Below are 21,942 nucleotides of genomic sequence, written 5' to 3'. Positions count from 1 at the left end.
CTTTGGAGATGGACTTGTAGCCTTGAGATTGCTCATGCTTCCTCACAATTGTGCTTCTCAAGTCCTCAGACAGTTGTTTGGTCTTCTTTCTTTTCTCCATGCTCAATGTGGTACACACAAGGACACAGGACAGAAGTTGAGTCAAGTTTAATCCATTTCAACTGGCTGCAAGTGTGATTTAGTTATTGCCACCACCTGCTAGGTGCCTCAGGTAAGTAACAGGTGCTGTTAATTACACGAATTAGAGAAGCATCACATGATTTTTCAAACAGTGCCAATACTTTTGTCCACCCCCTTTTTTAAGTTTGCTGTGGAATTATATTCAATTTGGCTTTTTGACAATTCTTTTTGTGGTTTTTCCATTGAAGGTAAATTAAATGAAGATAATAATACCAAAGAATTTGTGATTGCAATCATTTTCTGGAAGAAACTAAGTATTATCTGACAGAATTGCAGGGGTGCCAATACTTTTGGCCAACACTGTATGTATTGGCCCTATGTTCTTTTTACTATATCTGACATACTGGTACCCTGTACAGTTGCACAAGATCCAAGATGTCCATCTTTGTTAAGGAGGCCAAAAATATGTTCTTTTGGCCTCCATCAGTATACCTTTTTTATTAAAACTTGAATGCAAATACGAATAGTTATTGCATGAGCAAGGGTGCATTCACACAAAATTGGCAGTATAGGTTTGATGAATAACCAGGAAATCTCCCAGTATAGCCACCAGAATCTTACAAAAGCCAGAAGAGTGTCCTTTTGGATGCCATCAGGATGGTAACTGTCAGTATACATGTACAGCTCGGAGAGTGTACCAAGGACCAAGTTGTAGACCTCACTAGACTGCTTTGAAAAGTGTGTAGAAAAGTGGGCATGGCGTGGATAAGTCCTAGAAGGGACCAGATTTATTATCACACCGTGGGACACACAATTATGATTATGTCTTGACGTGCACCAGAAATCTGCAAATGTGTACAGGGAAAACGGGTATGGCTTAAATGTGACAAAATGCAACAAATTGCTCCAAAATTTTGGCTGAAAATTCTGGGCCAAACCACAGAAAACTAATATGGTGGTCTAGACAGTCCAAAGATGGATGAAACTTATCATCGAGACTCTGCCACTGTGATAAATCTAGTATATTTTCTGACTGCCTGTCTAACTATTTGTTAGTGTGAGCCACTGTGATAAATCTGGAGTATTTTCTGACTGTCTGTCTAAATATTTGTCAGTGTGAGCCACTGTGATAAATCTGGAGTGTTTTCTGACTGCCTGTCTAGCTAGTTGTCAATGTGAGCCACTGTGATAAATCTGGAGTGTTTTCTGACTACCTGTCTAAATATTTGTCAGTGTGAGTCACTGTGATAAATCTGGAGTGTTTTCTGACTGTCTGTCTAGCTATTTGTTAGTGTGAGCCACTGTGATAAATCTGGAGTGTTTTCTGACTGCCTGTCTGGCTATTTGTTAGTGTGAGCCACTGTGATAAATCTGGAGTGTTTTCTGACTGCCTGTCTAGCTATTTGTTAGTGTGAGCCACTGTGATAAATCTGGAGTGTTTTCTGACTGCTTGTCTAGCTATTTGTTAGTGTGAGCCACTGTGATAAATCTGGAGTGTTTTCTGAATACCTGTCTAGCTATTTGTCAATGTGAGCCACTGTGATAAATTTGGTGCAGTTTCGGCAAGTTTTCCGCTTCTCTCTACTTTTTTCTATGCACTATTAAATCTATATGGAAAAAGCTTGCGATTCCACAGCTAAAAATAACATACTAAGTTTTTCAAACACACACACGTTTTTGGAAAAACAGCATTTCCACGGCTCTGTAAAACACAGTATTTTTTCCGCTGCAGCCAAAAACACTGCATTTCCATAATGGTAATGTGTGATGTCTGAATTTAGGACAGTATTAATAAATCTGTCCCAGTGTTCCAATTCACTAAGGCAGTCCACTGTGACATAGAAAGAGGTCACGCACACATCCATTTCAAGTCAACAGCTTTGTGACCTAAAAACACAATTTTTCAGAGAAATATTTTCATATGGCAGGACTAATACTTCACATCCAGGAGGCCATGAAAGGCATAGTTCAGGTTTTGTTGACAAGTGGAATCAAACCCACATACCCCCTATAAGAGGTCACAGTATCCTCACCCCAAAATGACTGTTTATATCTATCTACAGTCCAAAAGGGCCCAAAATCTGCCCAGTCTTTATAGCAGCAATATCATTGAGAGTGTTGTGGTCTTCCCATTCTAACCAGTCTCAGAAGGAAGAGGTAGCTTCAGGAATCCATACTGTTCAGGGTATTTATATAGATATTTTGGGCATGTTGTGGCTATAGGTAAATCCAGACCAAAATGTTTATTTCTGTGTCTGACATGGCAGCCATTATCTAAGTTTTTGGTCTTTTTTTTATCAGACAATTGAGTACAGAATGCAATATTTTTGATTTGTTGATATCTGATAAAAAAAAATATATATATATATATTTGTATACTCATCTATCCATATCTGTATATTGTTGGTCTACAGAAAGCCATCTATGTAACACTTGCCCTGGGACCAATAAGTTTTCCTATTTTTCCTCTTATGGGGATACTGGTTAGAAGACTTCTAAAAAGCTGTGGCCGTCAGCTCCCTGTATTCAGTGTACTTTATACGACACCTTGTGAGTACCATGAAACTGCAAGTCAGTGACATTGCTACCAGTTATGGTCCATTTTGTGAGACTGTTCCCTAAAAAATCAGAACTGTAGACATGTATGTATAAATCTGTTCATGTATGATCTGTGACTCATCTCATCCCACACATCATACACGGAGCGCCTTGTGTGCACAAACTATCCCACTGATTTATACCCTGTATAACACCTCTACTGTAGTATTTAAGGCCAGGACGTTATACACAACCTGAGATGACAGGTTGTTTTTGTACATTTTACGCATATATATGGTCATACAAGGTTCACAGTATTAAATATCACACAGAGCAGAAAAACAAGTTCTAGATGTGTTTATGTGTACACACACATATATACACCCTCTTAGACAACCAGTTTACACATGTATATTCTCATCCCAACCTTTGGACAAATATCATGCTGTCCACTATCATCCCCCTTATCGTCTATCTTACCTGTGCTCATGTCATGGTCTTGGTGCTCTAGATCTAGATGTCCATAGACAAGTGTAGGCCATCGCTTGAAAATGGTCTCCGTCTAGCCGTTGTGTACATGTACAAGAAATATGTGGCTGACTGTTTTCCTGTTTGTTGCAACCAGTTCTAGGAATAGGGAAGTGGTTTTATGTCACAATCACAAATAGGTGGGAAGAAAACTATCTTCATAATGGGAACTTCCAAGTGTTACATGACTCTTAGGACTAGAGTCCCCTCTATGATCAGAATAGAAAGCGATTCTATCGAATCCATTCTGTCCGTGCATTATGTTTTCAGCATTCATGTAATGGGAAAGTGTGTAATGAGACATGGCTTCCTGCACTGATAACCATGATCACTATGACTTACAGAAGGGGATTGAGATGATCAGCTGAAGTGGAAAGGGGTTGCATTTGTGACAACCTGTTATGGTTGCGTATCGGAATATGGATTATCTAAAGTGTAATTTGTTTGATGATGACAAAACTTACTCTAGGTTCACACCTGGGTCTGCTTAGGGATCTGAAAAACGGAAACCCAATCTGCTTAAAAAGTGGTCACGTGGACCCCATTGACTATAATGGGGTCCGCCGGGTTACGCCTGATGTGGAGATAAAAGTCCTGCTTCCAGGACTCTATGCGCTTTCAAGCAGATTTGGGGATGGAATCCCCAAATGTAGAGCAAGCACTGATGTGAATCCAGCCTGAGGTGTGAGGACCAAGGAAGTGCTGCACACTTGTACACAGGTGTGGTGCTACGTGGTAAAGTTCCCCAACTCACTGTACACTCAAGGAAAAACCAAGGTGTTATAGATTTCACATTAAGGATTCTGTTTATTTGTTCAACTAAGCTGTATGTAGAAGGATATACATCAGAACATCCACTAGTGTATATTTGGTCAGAAGAAATTCCAGATCATAATCGTGACATTTCGGTCATAATAGACCTTTCTCAAGCCAGATCTGTAGTCCCAATGTCATGAGGAGGGTAGAGGTGGAGGTGGGAAATGTTATTTGAGCAGGGAGTAGGGGAGCAGGAAAGTACCTGATAAGTGGAGAAAGAGGCATTTTTTTCTGATAAAGAAATATTACATAATTTATTATATTAGTTTGTGAGGTCACGTGCCATTCATGTACACAGATACATTTGAGAACTGCCTTTTTATTAACACAAAGTCCACAATTCTGTGCTGTTTTTGTTTTCTGTATATCTGTATACTGTCTATAGCTCTCCTTTTATAATACATGGTTTAAATCCATTATGTGCCATGCCAGGTGTTATTGAGTGCTATGCGGTGTAGTATATGGAGTACTATACCAAGACGTACAGAGACCACCTACCACTTGTCATTGATCACCTGCCTAAAAGTTGTCACAGACCAAGTGCACCCCTCCATAGCGACAGTACTCCCCAATGGCAGTGGCACTACACTGCACTACAAAAGTTCAGGAATGGTTGAACATGACAAAGATTTTAGGATGTTGACATGGCCTCCAAATTCCCTAAGATCTCAATGTGATCTGATCGTGCGTCTGTGGGCTGTCCTTAAAAAGCAAATGCGATCCTTGTAGGCCTATACTTCATAAGAAGAATCTAGCTGTTTCTTCAGTCGGTTTACTTATCACTGGTCATTGTAATGAGAGAAATGAAAATAACATCTTGCTGTGCTTTAAGGAAGTTGCTGTTAACAATTGAGTAAAGTCATTTTATTTCAGCATTTTCACATTGCTACATCTACAGTCTACAAACACAATTCTGCTGCAAATATATTTGTGTATTTAGCCTATACTCATAACTACACCACACCAGAGGCGTAACTTGGGGTTTAGTCTGAGGGGGGTGTACGGCAAACAAATACGAGTGGTCCTCCAACCCAGGTCTACCAATATTATCCCTATAGGGTGACTATAGAGTGGTAGATGCTGGCACTGCACACTGAAACATTAGGTCAGGGGAAGGCAATAGAGATGAGCAAGTAGTATTCAATCGAATACCTCCCCTGCATAGTTATTGGTGTACTCGGTCGAGTACCACGCAGTAAAAATTTGATTCCCCTCCCACCTTCCTTGGCGCTTTTTTTCCCCAAAAAAACTATGCAGGGGAGGTATTCAATCGAATACTACTCGCTCATCTCTAGTAGGCAACCTTCCACTCTCCAGTTCTTATAAAACTACAACTCCCAGCATACATACTTGCTCTGCTGTATTTGGAATTTCCATCGAAGTGAATGGAGGATGTTGGGGTTGTAGTTTCATACCAGCTGGAGTGCCGAAGGTTGCTGATCGCTGCATTAGGTGAATACAGTAAAGGAAACATTTAGTGACTTACAGGTGATATCTCTGATGTAATCATTCACATTTCTTATCTCTTTAGCATGGACCACCATGACTTTCTTCCAGCTGTTACTTCTCTCTCTGACATTGTTTGCTTCCTAGATATTTCCCATTCTTATTGTAGCCACACTTGGCTTTGGCTCAAAAAAACACAGCAAAATCTGCAACAAAAAAGCTGTGATTCTGCAATGTGGGGCCTCAGCCTTCCAGGCATCTGTCCTTACCTATACAACCTACCCATCCTTTTGCTAGCAGCAACTGTAAAAAAAACATATAACACCTCCCCCAATGAATAACACCCCCATATGTTTTTTTTATTTAAAGGGGTATTCCCATGACGCTTGTTCACTAACCTGCAGGCTGTTGTGCTCTCTTCTCTTCCTGCTTTTCTCGGCACATTGGTGGGCGGGGTTTCACTTGCACGGGATTGGTTGTAAATTAATTACCACAGTGTGAAGCTGATGTAGCAGAGCTGGATTTGAGTCAGTTTTTATTACATACTGAGGTAACGGAATCCCTATATCAGCCCTTATCAGCCAAATTAAATTAAACCAACTGATAAGAGCTCTCACCTCTCCTATCTGAGAAGCTCCGCTACTTATCAGATGCAAACAGCTCAGAGCTGCTCCCAGCCCCTCCTTCCCCCCTGAGAGCAGGCAGCTACATCACTTGACAAATGAGCAGATAATCCCAAGGGCCATAGAAACGGAGTGTAAACAATGAAGTGAATAAATTAAGATAGCGGCCATGCAAAGCAGTTTTGATAATGCATTTAGGAAAAGTCTTAAATCCACATAAACTAGCAGTATAGATAGGATCCTTGTGATGGGACAACCCCTTTAAGTTAATTTAATAATGCTCCTGTGTGTCCCCTTTAACTCATAGTGCCTCTCAAGCAGTGGCATAACTAAAGTCTTGTGGGCCCCAGTGCAATCTTTGTCCGGGGCCCCCTACCTCATTCCTACAGTGAATTCTTGATAGTGATGGTTATGGGTGCTAAGGAGTTTAATCCACCTTACTGTGGTTAGGGTAATCTGTGGGTCTCCTTAGCTTATAGGACAGATGGAAGCTACAACCTCAATACTGATGCCAGTGTTTATGGGCCCCCTATGGCTCCTGGACCCCGGTGTGACTGCACCCTCTGCACCCCCTCAAGTTATCCCCCTGCCTCAAGTAATAATACCCCATAATTTATACTGCTCCCTGTGTACCCCCATAAATCAATTATGCCCTTAAGAGCCACCTACAATGAATATTGTTAATTATGCCTCTAATGTCCCCTTACATAAATGTTGCACTCTAATGCATCACTTGTATTAATAACCTCTTTGTATTGTCCACATGATCCAGAAAAGCACTGTAGCAAAAACTGTGATACAACCACCATGGTTGTACGGTCCGCTACGTGGGGCCTTAGCCTTGTAGGGGTGTTCTGGTAATAAATGAACAACAATCCACTGGCTAGGTGATAATTGCTAGATTAATGGGAGTCCAAACAGCTGGGACCCAGGACAGAGATCCCATGTCCACCATGTGTGCTGCTGCTCCATTCAAGGTCCATGGGACTAATAGAAATATTCATTATCAAATCTGCATGAGAATGGGCAATTTTGGAAAACATGGCTGACATGTCACCCATAACAGCACATCATACAGTTATGAACTGGACAACCCCTTTAAGTTATTCCTCTGTACCAGGGCTAACTCCAATTATCTCTTCATTAAGTTTTTGGAGTGTGAGTAGAATCCATAATATATGGAGGAAACTTATGGAAACACATGGAGAACATGCTCCACGTCTGGTTCTATAGTACAAGGCTTACCCTCATAGCACCCATCCTTCACCAGTAATCTGTAGCCAGGGCTGTACATTATTCCAAGTATGGCAATAAATATTTTATTCTACTATTGGTCAAAATTAGCATAGATTTTTTTTTCCCATATTTTATATTCTACTCTTACAGACAAGTACGTCATGGTTGTGTGTAAATCAGGACATTATTGTTGACAGTCATTTTGTCTTCATCAAGTTCTATGACAAATAACACATTGTAGATTACAGTATATTGTATTATCAAGCATCAATGTGAGATGTGGGGACTTACTGGTATAGACAAATGGTACAACCGCTTGGTGAAAGATTAAACCATGAAGACCAAAGGTCTATGACATGTTTGAGTTGGGGACTCATCGCTTATATCGAATGTTTTCAGATTTGCCATAAGTGAACCTTGACCTATATCGTCATATAGAGCCATTGTGCTCTATTCAGATGACCATGCCACAAAACCACACATGCATGTACATAGAGATTTTACCACAAAAAATTTACAAAATTTCAATGCAAAATGTAAAATATTGATGTATGCCGGAGTCTCCAGTCTGCAGTCTTTATTGTACTGTCACTGGAGGATCTTTACAGAGATCAAGCAATCTCATCACATGATCAAAGGGTCTCCCAGTCATAGCAACAAGAAAACTCTGGAGATTTTGCCCGAGGAAGGGTCTGCGTTTGTGTGTATAGGTGTGTGAGTGTATATGTGCATTTTCAGAAGACGTGCTGTATGATGTAGGCGTCATCATTTCTCATGACCTGTATAGACATCACACAGTACTACTTCTCTTGGACGTCTTTGGCCTCTGTATTAGTTAAGGGGGTCTGGTTTAGGGTTTCATTAAAGGGGTATCCAGAAACAATGATTGACTTGCTGATTGAGAACTGGGGTGTTTTGCACCCCAATATGAGTTGAGCAATGGGTCGGGCAGCATGCACATTTACATTCATTTCAGTAGGACCACTGGAGATAGGCAAGTACTTTGTTTCGGCTATCTCCAGCTGTCCCATGGAAATGAATTCTCTGCCTGACCTATCACTCCATTCAGAATGAGGTACAAAACACTCCAGTCCTTGTGATCAATCAGGGTCCCAACAGTTGGACCCCACTGATCAGAAAGTTACCCCAATTCCTTAGATAGAGAGTGAGTGTTATTGGCATACCCCTTTAACTCTCATGTGTATAGATGTTTGTGGTTTGACTGTGGGTGTTATTGATAATGGCTATGTGGTTCTGCATGAAAAACTGCATGTTCTTCAAGAGACTCATGCCGTGACGCCATCAGCCTGTCCATATGGTTTTCAGCTGCACCGTGGCCTGCAGCATATGAACGAAGTCTTAATAAATTCAAGAAGATGTGGCTGCACTGTGTGCACTTTACATATGGTGTCTAGCAAGAGAACGTGTGGAAGGACTTTTCTCTTTGCCGATTTTAAGCAGAATGGGGGACAGAGACTCGAATTCCAGTGTGAATCTTGCGTTATCTGAAATCTGTGGGGAAGAATACTTGAGGTAGACAAATGGACTTGTATGTTTTAGATAAGTGGCCCCTAACAGTCAGTGCTTCAATGATCCCTGTAACATATTTGCCTACATACGAATGGCCGGAATTAGGATTTTTAGGAATCCACACAAATTGGCAGGAATGGCTATTTTTGGGCAGGGTTTACATATTCCATGCCCCATTGAGGCCCAAGTTCTAGGCTTATTTTGGCAGAATTGGTCCGGTGGTTAAATAACCAATAAGAATATAATAAACAATATATAAAATGAGCCAATGTTTTATATAATAGTCAAAGAATTACCCCAAGAGACCATTACAATGTAACTTCTTATGGGCAGGTTTTACATTGACTTTCTCCATCTTGTTACCTCCATATTAGATACTTATTATTATACAGTGCCAGCAGCAAAGGAGGAAATGTTGGCGTTAATGTGTTTAGAAAATGTCATAATCTGATTCTTTTGGATTACATGATACGTGGACTTCCCACTGAGAGTTACATACACTGCTTGATCTCAATGCAATTTTCTTTTATAACACTTCACTGACCTAAATTTGAGTAAGTTTTCTTTTTTTTTTTTAACCTCTCAATTCCCTCATATTCCTAAAGTCTTTAACATCTCCAGCAGCAGATTTTCTCCTCATTCCACGTTCTTATGTACATCCAGGTCATATACGTCCAGATCATCAAAGCGTGTGATGTGTAATTCCCAGGGGAAGAATTTCTCGAGTTGTGACTTTCTTTTTCCCTTTGTAACAAGAAGTTCCATGTCACTGTTGTCAACCAGACGAATCAGGTCACCATCTGAATCCTTCATATTCAGGGCCAGGTCAATGTCAGGGAACTGATTTCTGGATGAGAACATGGATAAGATTAATAATCTGTTATGGGGTTAATAATCTCTATCTACAGTAAACTGTTGCATTGTCGAAGCTTAAGATTTAGCGTCATTGCCATCAGAAGTAATGACAGTTAATGCGGTCACGTTGCGAACTGCGAGTTGCCGTAATCACGACACCAATGTCAATGTGTCAATGGTCAATGTATCAAATTTGCTGCAACTTGCAATTCGCAGTGTGACCACATTCACTTCGTGTTTTGCCTCACAATGCCCGTCAAAGTCTTTGTGTAGCCCTATCCTCAGGGCTTATGGTCACAGTTATATTACCGACATGAACTGTGCATCTCCTTTACATGGCGCCCATTGGCTGCTGTAGGCCTATAATGTACCATCCTCTACATACATACAATTTTATGTGAAGGCACAGAGAAGTTTTCTGTCATGGATTCATTCAGAATTGCATGTGTAAGGGTGCAATCACATGGAGGAAAATGGTGAGGAATTTGGTGTGGAATTTCAGCCCCGAAAAAAAAGCCTCCCATTGACTTCAATCGGTTACTTTTTCTGCTGGAACCCGTTGAAGTCAGTGGGAGGCTTTTTTTTCAGTGCTGAAATTCCAGACCAAATTCTTCACCGTTTTCCTCCGTGTGAATGCACCCTTACTACAGAAATGGTAGAAAAGTATTTCTTCTAGGTCACTCCAGCTGTTGTGTGACTACAACTCCTAATATGCTCCATTCACTTCTGTAAGACTTCCACAAACAGCTTAGCAAGTGCATACAGTGGGGATTAAAGAGCGATGAAGGTTACTGATCCATGGTATTGGGCATTGCCAAGGGGTACAGTACATGGACAGCTATTTATTAGACTGGCGTATACCCTACATGATCCTTGGTCAATATTTCAATATTAAAATGGATACCTCCGCTATACCTGTATTGTACAACTCTAATCAGTACCTGCATTGGTCTGAAGTAAGACTATAATCATGCTGGAATTGCAGAATATATTTGCCATATGTTGAAACTCCTAGACCAGCCCACAAGCATATATATATAGACCTTTATTCACCAAATGGAGTGTATTTTGGCCACTATTTTTTTGCTGTATTATATAATGTAGCGCACATTGGGGAAATTAATTGAAGCATCTATTCAAGTTTTTTTTGGCGCAGATATGTAATATGTCGCAAGGACGTTACGCCAGAGCCTCTCCATAAATCATGCATTTTGGGCCTTTATTATGAAACACCAGTCTTAATAAATTTGCCCCTGTGTATGTGGTATACGTTTTACAATGAGAACCTATAGGCTGTATACCTATACCGAGACATCCATTGGAGGTACTATACATGTAGGAAAATTCTCCCGACATAGAGACAATGGCATAGATCAATAAGCAGAAATGAAAACTGTACATTCACTAAACAATCCGGGCATTGTTATTGTGAATGGTTCCGAGATTCTGCTGGCCTTATGGCAAAATATATTGTAAATGGCTCAGTTTGCCTTGACAATTAAGCCATATAACAAAAATGAATTTTATTTTCTTCAGTGACTATTGATTTTCTTGCATGCTAAAAATACCAATACTGCATACTGCAGCCTTGTAGAGAAATGCTGCCCATTATAAGAGTGACCTTCTGTTAGCCAAGGGAAATGCCCCTTCCAGTAATAATGTACATAGAGAGTAAACCAACCAATTACACGATAAACCTAATGGAGCCAATTCCCCGTTACTGGTTTAATTCTATAGTTTATATCCGAAAACGTAGATTTTACCGCATTAATTCTATCAGCTCATTGTATGACGGCCGTTTCTTCACATCCTCTTCTAATGGGATATCTCTGTAATACAAGAGGGTGTACTGTAAATCTGTGTACTACACGGCCATGATGTGACTACTGACTGATATAACACCCCCTACAAATACCTGATTAAGCACACATCATAATCGTGGAAATAACAACGTAACCAGCTAACAGGAAACTTTTCTTCAGGAAGATCCTTGATAATTCTCACAAAAGATTGTGGAAATATTCCTGCACCATCTGCCGTAGATCCCTGGTAACCAAAGAAGGACAAATATTAAAGTTGTAGCATGAAATATATCATTACTAATTATTTTATACCACTGTATAATTATTATATCACTATCATGGAAGCCCCCCCCCATCATTGAAACATAGGTGATACTATATAGGATAAACACCATTCCATAGCTCAATATTACACTAATCTTTCTCTCAGGGTTCAAATTAAAGAGGATCTGTCACTAGGTTTGAAAAGCCCAATGACGATTCCTAGTTACACCACTGCTCTGGAACTAAGGAACTGTAAGCCAATGGCTGGTCAGGTAATGGAGGGGGTGTACATCTCACCCAGACTACTAAGGTGGGTGATATGAGAAAACCCCAAAAAGAATGTTTGTTCTCAGCAGACAACTTTTGTACATCTTTAGGAATGGCAGGTAGGTTGGTAGTGGGACCTGTCATTCCACCCCACTCCAGTCCAAACTTTGGGGATGTTCCGGCAGCGACTCAGCTGCAGAGAGTCTGCTCATCAAGGGAGCTTAAGAAGTCAGCTCCAGCAGCAGACTTTGGGCAGAGCTTGGCTGGAGTGCAAACTCCAGAGAGGTCATATTTTTGGAGCTGTGTCCTGAACGAATCTACTGGCTTTTGATTTCTGTTCTTCTAGGTGAGGTAACCTATTCTATGTTTAGTTAGAGCCTAGCCGGGCAGGTATTTATTTTTGTATTGTTTCCTTTTGTTGCTGCACTACCTTTATGAGTGGAAATAAACTCTACCTTTGTTTTGGACTAAAGAATCTGGACTTTTGTGTCTATGCCACCCCACCTAGCAACCCTGGACCCTGATAGGAACCTAGACCTTCCCTTGAAGACAACCCTATAGCATTATCCCTCCTCCACCAAACTTTACAGTTGACAAAATGACTTGTCCATCAGTCTGTTAAATGAAGACGTGTGACTCATCACTCTACAGAACATGTTTCTACTACTCCAGAGTCCATTGGCAGTGTGCTTTACATGGCTATACCACTCCATTTGATGCTTGGAATTGTCTTTGATGATGTAAGGCTTGCGTGAAGCTGCTCAGACATGGAAACCCATGTCATGAATCTCCTGGTGCAGTTTTTGTGCTGATGTTAATGCCAGTAGAAGGTTGGAACTAGGCAGTTATCCAGTCCTGTTGGTGGCTGAATTGTTATGGTTTCTAATGGCTTCCACTTTTCAATAACACCACTCCCAGTTGAGCATGGTATATCTAGGGGGTAGGAAATTTTACAAACTGACTTGTTACAACTATGACATTTTATTACATTATCTCGTTGGATTTCTTTAGCGTTTAGTCATTCTTTTCTGTAAGTTTGTAAATGATACCACGTGTTTAACATCTTTGCCTGTTCGGATTTTGGGGTCATCCTCCGGCCATATGCTTCAGCACAGGAGACATGTCCGGCTGTGACTTCTTGTATTGTCTGAACACTGTCCTATTCCCTCAACTTGGTAAATGATTTTCCACCACATCCATCTCCTTCACCTTGGTTTCCCTCTGCTCCTCTAATAGTTCATTTTAGCCTTACCTGTGTGAGTGACAGCCTATATTCCTATGAGGTCCAGGGCGGGTTTTTCCTCCCAATTTATTCTTGGCTCACATTCACATTGGTGCTTGCTATTGCCTTGTGCTTGCTGGCTGTTTCTCTTGCTTATCTGTTACCTGAACTCTTATTATTGATCTTTGGCTTTACCTTTGACTATTCTCTTGGATTACGATTTTGTACTCTGTTGCTCAACTGTTACTAGACTCTTGGCTAGCTGACCTCCCTTTGTTATTGTTTGTGTTGTCTGCATTCTGTGGTGTCACATGTATATAGGAAGGGCTTGACAACCAGTTGTCTCCTGTTGCTTAGGAGAGGATCAGCATGAAGGAAGGGACAGCAGGGGGTTTCAGCTTAGGGCTCACTTTCTTCTTGTGCAACTCTCCCCAGAGTTCATCAGCAGCTACTGGGGAATTGCTCTTTTAGCAATTCCCTTACAACATGTCTATGAAAATATTCCACCATACACCATTACTCCACCTCCACCATACATCATTACTCCACCTGACAGGAAGAGTTCATTAATGCATGCTGCTTGCTCCAAATTCTGACCTTCCCATCAGTTTGATGCAACAGACATCTGGATTCATCTGACCATTTGATGTTTTTCCAATGCACAGTGATACACTTTTTTGCATTGTTTTGCACACTGGTATCTTGCTTTTCTCTTTCTTTTAGACAGCAATGGTGTACAGTTTGGACTTCTGCTGTTATGGTCCATCTGTGCTAAGGGGCAATGAGTTGTGTATTCTGATGTGTTAGTTGGTGCACTAGAACTGTATTCAACTACAATTTGCATAACTGTGGTCCACCCCTTTGTCTGAAGGCTTGCTTTCATCCACCTCTGACCCCTTTCGTTGACAAGACTTCTGGCTGCTCCTCAGTTTCACCATTACCAATGTACCATCAACACTACTGCATAAGAAAACCCTACACGGTTGGCAGTTTTTGTAATAATGGCCTTGACTAGTCTAGAACCAGTGTCCATGCCTTATTGAGAGTTGCTCTCGTCACTTGATTTTCCCATTGACTACACTGAGATGGTGCCTTTAGCAATCCAATATTTCTAGAGATCAAAGATTTCCCATGAGCCCAGAACACTGATCCTTGTAATATGTTATCCATTCATCTTACATGCCATGATCAAGTTATATATTTACAATATGAAACCAAATAAGGCAAACACGTCCTGTATATCCTGCCTGTACTCTAGAAGAGATTCTTCTAGACTGAGCATTATGCATCTACAATCTTTTATGTTAAAGGGAGTCTGTCACCAGAACCTATCTTAGTCAATCAAGCGGTTTCTTCATTTTATGGATCAGTTCCTCCATTGCCAAGATATCACTATGGATCTCTTTGGAGCAACATGGGCATTGCCATTACTTCAGAGAGGTAAGCAGCAACACATTCATTGCTCCAAAATCGGAGGCACCAATTCACAAGGGGAAGGCACCACTTGATACAGGTGACCTTCACCTATCTATCTGTGGCGCTGGGCTGAAATGCTGGGTCTGGTGATAGACTCACTTTATAAAATAAGAAAGATATTATAAGATTTGCTATCAGTAACATTGTGGGGTTCATTTTAAAACATTCTATTGAGTTTGACTGATATTCTGTATTAGCCCGCTGTGTCCTCCTTCTGCACACAGAATGCAACTTCCAACGTGACTCAATGGAACCTATGCAAATTAGCTATAAAAAAGACTCAGAATACATCACAACTGTTCTATAGGATAGACGTCCACTCTATTCATACCGTATACATTATGGTCATTGGTCCATCAAAATTAGGATCACAGTTTAGATTTTGTGGACTGAGAGATCATTGCAGCCCTTTACACAATGATAGGAAAAGAACTGTGAGTGTCTTATGTATTCTTGCCTCATATGTGGTTGTAGAACAAATTTGTAAATCATTAGGAGATGCATCAAAATGCATCAATGGCATCAAATGTATTAAATGTTTTAGATACTTTTCTGGCCTTGTGGTTTAATGTAAAACATGGGTGGCTTAAGAGATGCCACAGTGCACAAAATGTTGGCACAAAGTAAGCCAACTAATGGGTGGTATAAACTAGGCAGTCTAAAGAAACACCAAATATAGCATCTGGCATAAGCCACTGTGATAAATCTGGTGCATTTTAAGAACAACTAGTTAAAGTTTGCAAAAGTCTAATTGTTTCCAGGATTAGTAAATCTGCCCCATTGGCTTTCTAGGGCCTGGAAAACTCAAATATATACACTCAGTGGCAGAAAGAGTATTGCACCAAGAAAGAGTTGTTGGAATGGGATGAAACTTTCTATATGTGAATGTAATGATGTTATATGTATGTTATACAATATTATAGTGAAAGAAAAAGTATATTGGGGAAAGCTGTACAGTTGAATGGAGACTAGTACCCTGCTTGGCCGCCCCTAGCCTGAATATAAGATGAGATAAGATTGGGCATGGAGGCATACAGGTTCCGTATGGTGTCCTGAAGGACTTTTGGCCATAGATTTTCATGCCGGACGTGTAGATCCTCACATTCATAGGTTGCCAAAGCAGGCAATTTGTTCAAATAATAAAAATAACCATCCTTCTCTTAAAGCCTGTCACCTGTGCAAAATGTACTCAATTGCATTGTGGAGTAGTGTATGTGTATGTGTAGTAGTCAACAATCACTTACCAAGAGGTATACTACCCCAAAGTAGCCTCTGAGAGCTTTTTACAGGCCAGTAGGGAAACACTGCCCTCTTGTGGCAAGACCCAGTATCTTATTAGACTACACATGTTGTAACATATATATATCTAATTGAGACATAACTGTATTCTGAGTTTTGCCACAATCTGACATTTCTGTCTCGGGTGTGTTATTGTTTTTGTCAATGATTATACTTAGTCACATTTTTCTTAAGGGATTCTACCATTAAAATACCCTTTTTAAACTAAATACATGTAGGAATAGCCTTAAGAAATGCTATTCTCTTAACTTTACTATTCTGATCTGCGCCACCGTTCTTGAGAAATATCTTCTTTTGTAAATGAGTTTTCTCGCAGCACTAGCGGCATCTCCAGTGCTGCTTGAAAACTCTCCAGCAACATCTCTGTCTTCTTCTGCGGACTGCCTCTTCTTCTGTGCTCCCATCTTGTCTTTCTCCATAAGCGCTGACTGAGCATATCCGTCAGCCATTTTCCTGTGGCCTCTCCTGTTTGGCCATAGGAAAATGGCCGACGGAGCCAACTGTGCATGTCCGTCGGCCATTTTCCGGTGGCCTCTTCTTTTCGGCCACAGGAAAATGGCTGAGGGACATGTGCAGTCGGTGCTTTTGGCCAAAGATGCAATGGCAGTGTGAGAGAGAGTATGGAGGCCGAGAAAAAGATGGAAGTGTTGCTGGAGAGTTTTCGGACAGCACAGGGGACACCCCCTGTGATGTTTGAGCACAGGAGAACGCCCACAGTGCAGAGAGAAAACTCATTTGCATAAGGAAGAAAAAAGATATTTCTCAGGAATGGTCGTGCGGATCAGAATGGTAACGGTAAGAGAAGAATAGTCTTTCTTAAGGCAATTCCTACATGTATTTAGCGTAAAAAGGGTATTCTAATGATAGAATCCCTTTAAGAAGCAAGCAATCCAGTCTGCACCTTGCCCTGATAGTTAGATAGAAGACTGATAGCTTTATACAGTTGCACAGTTTGTATAGTTCTGTGTCTGGTATTGCAGCTTGGCTCTATTGGAATGAATAAGACTAAGGTTGCTATACCATAGGCAGCCCGTGGATAGATGTGGTGCTGTTTTTAGAAGAAATCTGACATTTTTTTAATGCTGTACAACCTATTTCATACCGCATGCTGTGAAAGAATCCCTTTATTGTATTAGAGAAATTTCTGCACCACTTTATTACTACCATAGGTGATTATTATAATTTTGCAAGTAATAGAATTTTATGCATTATGTCAAAGTAAATGAGTTCTGAAGTATTAAGTGCCACTCCATAGTCCTCAAGTGATTGCATAGATTGCGTAGTGTCACAAATGGCAGAGCGGGCACATATCTGAGCGTTACGATATTTTCTGATAGATGTCACTGCATTTCCAGTACTTATTCTAACTATATCGCCTGCAGCCTCTATCCTTACCTCATCAACATCAGTAGATGGATAACGCCTCTTGTTGGACAATTTGTAGAACATGGGCAGGATCTAAAAGGTATTTTTGCCTTATTGTGCGTCATATTGTGGAACAGATATTCACCGAAACATCATAGGTAAGAAGAACTGGTTATACAATAGAAGACTGGCTCACGGGATTGTGGGAAATATATGACACACTTAAGACTAATGGTTATACTTTATTCTCATGTTGTCCGCTAGAAATGCTGAATTACCGAAAACACTATCTCAGCGTCATCCACTGCCGACCATAAAATCCAGCAACGCGGATACTGACATCCAAAGGATGACCAATAAATCCAATACACTGAGTATGCCACCAGCAACAGGAAATTCAGAAGAACATAAAGAGATAAGAAAACTCCTAACCATATTGACTATAACCATCTTTATGAAACCGAAAAAAAGGTTCAATAAAGAGGATGCCCAGTGAAGAAGGCTGAACGTATCACAAGATGGCCACCGATGTGCAACCACTAAACATTACATATATTACAAAATGTTCACCACACACATAGAACATATGTAGAACAACAGGAAAATATTTATGTTTGAGGTGATACTTGGTGAGCGGAATAATCTGTGCTCCACTCCAGTAGTTCGGATAATCAATAGAGATTACAAGGAAGCAATGGGTTCAGAATACAAACTACAGGGTACAGTGGTTAGCGCTGCGGCTTTGCAGTGCTGGTGTCCTGGATTTGAATCCTTCCAAGGACGATATCTACAAGGAGTTTGTATGTTCCCCCTGTGTTTGCGTGGATTTCCTCCCATACTCTAAAGAATTACTGATAGGGAAAAATGTAGATTGTGATCCCTATATGGGGCTCACAATCTACATTAAAAAAAAAAAAAAAACTACAGAAGACACATTACCATGTGTAAAGTCAACTTATTTAGAATGGAGGAACCGGTTGCGCGCTCCTTTTGGTGGAATGAAATGCTGGTATGCTGATGTAACAACAACGTGATTTATTTAAGATAACGCGTTTTGGGGTCCTTTGGTACTCCACAGGCATCACCCCTTCATCAGATCTTTAGTGTATACACTTCTGAACGCCGAACACTAAAGATCTGATGAAGGGGTGGTGCCTGTGGAGTATCAAAGGACCCCAAAACGCGTTCTCTTAAATAAATCACGTTGTTGTTACATCAGGTACCAGCATTTCATTCCACCGAAAGGAGCGCGCAACTGGTCCTCCATTTTGAGGGTATATCCCTCAGAATAAGTTGCATTTATACCGTTCGACCCAAGAGTCGTAAGCCGAAGACACTGTCCTACAAATTTGGTGACTAATACCTGATTACGTATCATAAAGACGTAAGACAAAGTAACTGACTGAAATCTACAAGGTCTCATATGCCTAATTAGCGCGGCCACCCTTGGTTCGTTATATTTCTTTTGGTTCACATGTATAAAGTCATAAAGGGGGCAACTATTTGTGAAGGGCCAAAGGGGAGAGCAGTTATTTGTGAAGGAGACCACTTGTGCAGGGGTACAAGTGAGGTCACTGTTAGGTATTTTTAGAGGTACAAAGGGTATTACTATTGTGTGCAAGCACCAAGGAGGCCACTATCATCGTGTTCCACAAAGGTGACATTATGATTTTGTGGTGGGAACAATAGAGGAATTATGCAAAGGGGGGCACTATCACTATGTAGAGGCATTGATGCAGGAGAGCAAGTTTGTGTGTTGTTACAAGTCAAGGCTTGAAGAAGTTATCATGGTGGCCCTAGATATAGACAAGAAAAAGGAAAGCAGATGCCTACTGTCAGAGATGTTATCTGTGAGTCACTGTACTGTATTCAATTTTCATGTCTGGAACTAGGATCTGACTGTTATTTGGCAACTCTATTAATTAAAGGTGAGGTCAAGAAGACATCAATATTTAACTCTCTGAAAACCCCTCTAACATTCACTGAAATGTATTTCTTCAAAACCAAGTGCAAACCTATCTTTCTTACCTCCAACCAGTTCTGGTTGACTCGACTTAAAAGATATATAAGATCTCCACACTTAAAGTTCAGCTCTTGGTCAGCGTTTCCTTTAAAGTCAAAGAGAGCCTAATATTGGAAATAAAAATACTTCATTAACCAGAGGAACATAGATGAGAAGATGGATGGATTGTTGGATAGACAGATAGATAGATAGATAGATGGATGGATGGATGGATGGATGGATGGATGGATAGATAGATAGATAGATAGATAGATAGATAGATAGATAGATAGATAGATAGGATAAATTCATAATACTATTATATACAGTGCACTGGCAGATACGCCTCGTACTGAGAAGTATAGCTTCCACTGCATTGCAGTTCTCCTGTGCTCTCTGCTTCCACTCTCTATAAAATCCTGGGTGAAGCCTCATTGGAGAATTAACCCTCTATGTCTTATTTCTATTTCTGCACAGGTCAAATTTCGTGAAGCAAAAGTGAAAAAAAAATCAGTATATCCAGATAAAAAATCCAGAGGGAAAAAAAAATCTGTATATCAAAATATAAGGCAAAAAAGTCACATTAAATTTAGTGTAGCAGATGAGACTCAGAGATATTAGGGACACTGACGTTCTCTTTATTGACAAGAGGAAATAATGGGTCTTATGTATTGGCACAATACCTGCTGTTCCCTCATTGAGTAGGAGCTATGCAAAGATTAGGATAAAGTTACTTACTCAATCATATCTTTAGTATCGTGAACACGTCCTTAGACTAAATAATAAAACCATCTGCACTAAGGCTAGGTTCAATGGCGTAACTAGGAACGGCGGGGCCCCATAGCGAACATTTGACATGCCCCCCCCCCACGACGCCCGCTGAAGTCCCCGACCGACCCCCCACATTCATGTGCTCTCTATTACTCCCCTTAGTGGCCCCTGTAAACACTATTATGCCACATAGTGGCCCCTGCACACTGTATTATAACCCATAGTGGCCCCTGCACACTGTATTATAACCCATAGTGACCCCTGCACACACTATTATTTCCCTAGTGGCCCCTGCACACACTATTATGCCCCACTGTGGACACCCATGAACAATTATTATACTCTGGGGTCTTTTCAGACTCCAGAGTATAATAATCGGAGACCGAGAAGGGATACAAACATAAAAAACAATGTTACTTACCTATCTCTGGCTCCGCTGCAGTCCTCGGTGGTGTCGGCCTTCTTCAATGATGTCTGGGACGTCACATGACCCGGGACGTAACATGTCACGTTAGGGAGCATCCAGAAGTAGGCCTGAACCTGCCCGGAGAGGTAAGTAACATGGTTTCTTATGGTCCCTTACCTCCCCTAGACCTCCGATCATTATACTCGGGGTCTGAAAAGACCCCCGAGTATAATAATGATGTTTGTGGGGCCCATGGCATCACTTACCGATCCCAGCCCCTGCCAGGATCGGTAAGTAAATAGGGCCCGTAATGGCCTATTAAGAAAAGAAAAAAAACGCAGTGATAGTGTCCCGGGCCCTGTGGCAGCCGCTACCCCGGTAGTTATGCCACTGGCTAGGTTCACACCTGTGCCTGCTCTACATTCAAAAGAAGACTAGTAAATGTAAGTGGTTGGTGTGCAGTATAACATTGTGTCAAGCATGTAGGTGCCAACCTTGCAGGATATATCCAGTGGGTCAGTGTTACCTGTGTGGCATATGACTTGTGTGTGTGTATGGAGCAGATGTTGCATATGATGAGAATGTTGATTGGCGTGTGTCATGTATGTGTGGGTGTACTAGTTGTACATGAGCACCTGTGCCAATCCTCCATTTGTGGATACCATCCCTAAATCCACTTGAAAAATGCAGAGAGAAAAGTCCTATAAGCACTTTTCAGGTGGAAACCCGGCATAACCCACTATAGTCTATGGGGTCCGTGGATTTCCACAAGAAACCACTTTTTAATAGTATTGGGTTTACGTTTTTTGGGTGCCCATGCGGACTCAAAGAACAGAAACCCAAGCACAGATGTGAAGCTAGAGTCAGGTTTAAATGCTCTACCAGATATAGTTCTAGACGTAATTTCCAGAATTTTCAGTACTTTAAATGGTTTACTATATTGTATACATTCAATGGAATTCTATCACCTACTTACGAGGCATCTCGCATAAATATAAGACACGCAGAACTAATGCTGAACTTTGTGACTCATAATGATAAGACACGCCCTCTCTTTCTATATGACCCCATCTCATTTACATATAAGCATCTATACGGAATTGGAATTGCATAGGCCTATTATGGAGACATCGAGCTCTGAGCTCTGATCTATAAATACATTAGCCTGCTCATTATATCGAACAACCACAATCCCTAGCACAATGCCAAGTATGTCTCAAGCAGTTCCTGAAGATTATGATATGTAATGATGTTAAATGTTATACCATTAAGATTGGATTGTTGAAAGTATATGGTAATCGTCCTTATTGAATTACTTCTATTAGGGAATGCGGCAGTGCAGATAAGGTGAACGGATGACCCTAGAGATGAACTCC

At 40.8% G+C, this 21,942-nt stretch overlaps 3 protein-coding genes across 6 annotated transcripts in view; 1 reads left to right on the top strand and 2 right to left on the bottom strand.

Moving 5' to 3' along the window:
- The window catches only part of CSF2RB (colony stimulating factor 2 receptor subunit beta), a 35,081-nt gene extending 31,548 nt beyond the window's left edge, over positions 1–3,533 (bottom strand). Inside the window, exon 1 of the mRNA XM_075286819.1 lies at positions 3,139–3,533. The gene's annotated coding sequence lies outside the window, so the exon portion shown is untranslated. The remainder of the gene's footprint in view (positions 1–3,138) is intronic.
- Positions 1–21,942, top strand: part of PVALB (parvalbumin) — a 166,236-nt gene that overhangs the window by 65,253 nt on the left and 79,041 nt on the right. The window lies entirely within an intron of this gene.
- NCF4 (neutrophil cytosolic factor 4) overlaps positions 7,174–21,942 on the bottom strand; it is a 78,382-nt gene continuing 63,613 nt past the window's right edge. For all 4 annotated transcript variants that reach the window (XM_075286865.1, XM_075286863.1, XM_075286866.1 and 1 more), the window contains 4 exons: positions 19,416–19,514; positions 11,608–11,738; positions 11,456–11,521; positions 7,174–9,684 (listed from right to left, as the gene is read on the bottom strand). In XM_075286865.1, coding sequence (XP_075142966.1) covers positions 9,474–9,684; positions 11,456–11,521; positions 11,608–11,738; positions 19,416–19,514 — 507 coding nt within the window. In that variant the 3' untranslated portion in view covers positions 7,174–9,473. The remainder of the gene's footprint in view (positions 9,685–11,455; positions 11,522–11,607; positions 11,739–19,415; positions 19,515–21,942) is intronic.

The sequence above is a fragment of the Leptodactylus fuscus genome, chromosome 9 (assembly GCF_031893055.1).
Source record: "Leptodactylus fuscus isolate aLepFus1 chromosome 9, aLepFus1.hap2, whole genome shotgun sequence".
NCBI lineage: Eukaryota > Metazoa > Chordata > Amphibia > Anura > Leptodactylidae > Leptodactylus > Leptodactylus fuscus.
The sequence above is the reverse complement of the archived record's forward strand: the minus strand, read 5'-3'. Positions and strand labels throughout refer to the sequence as shown.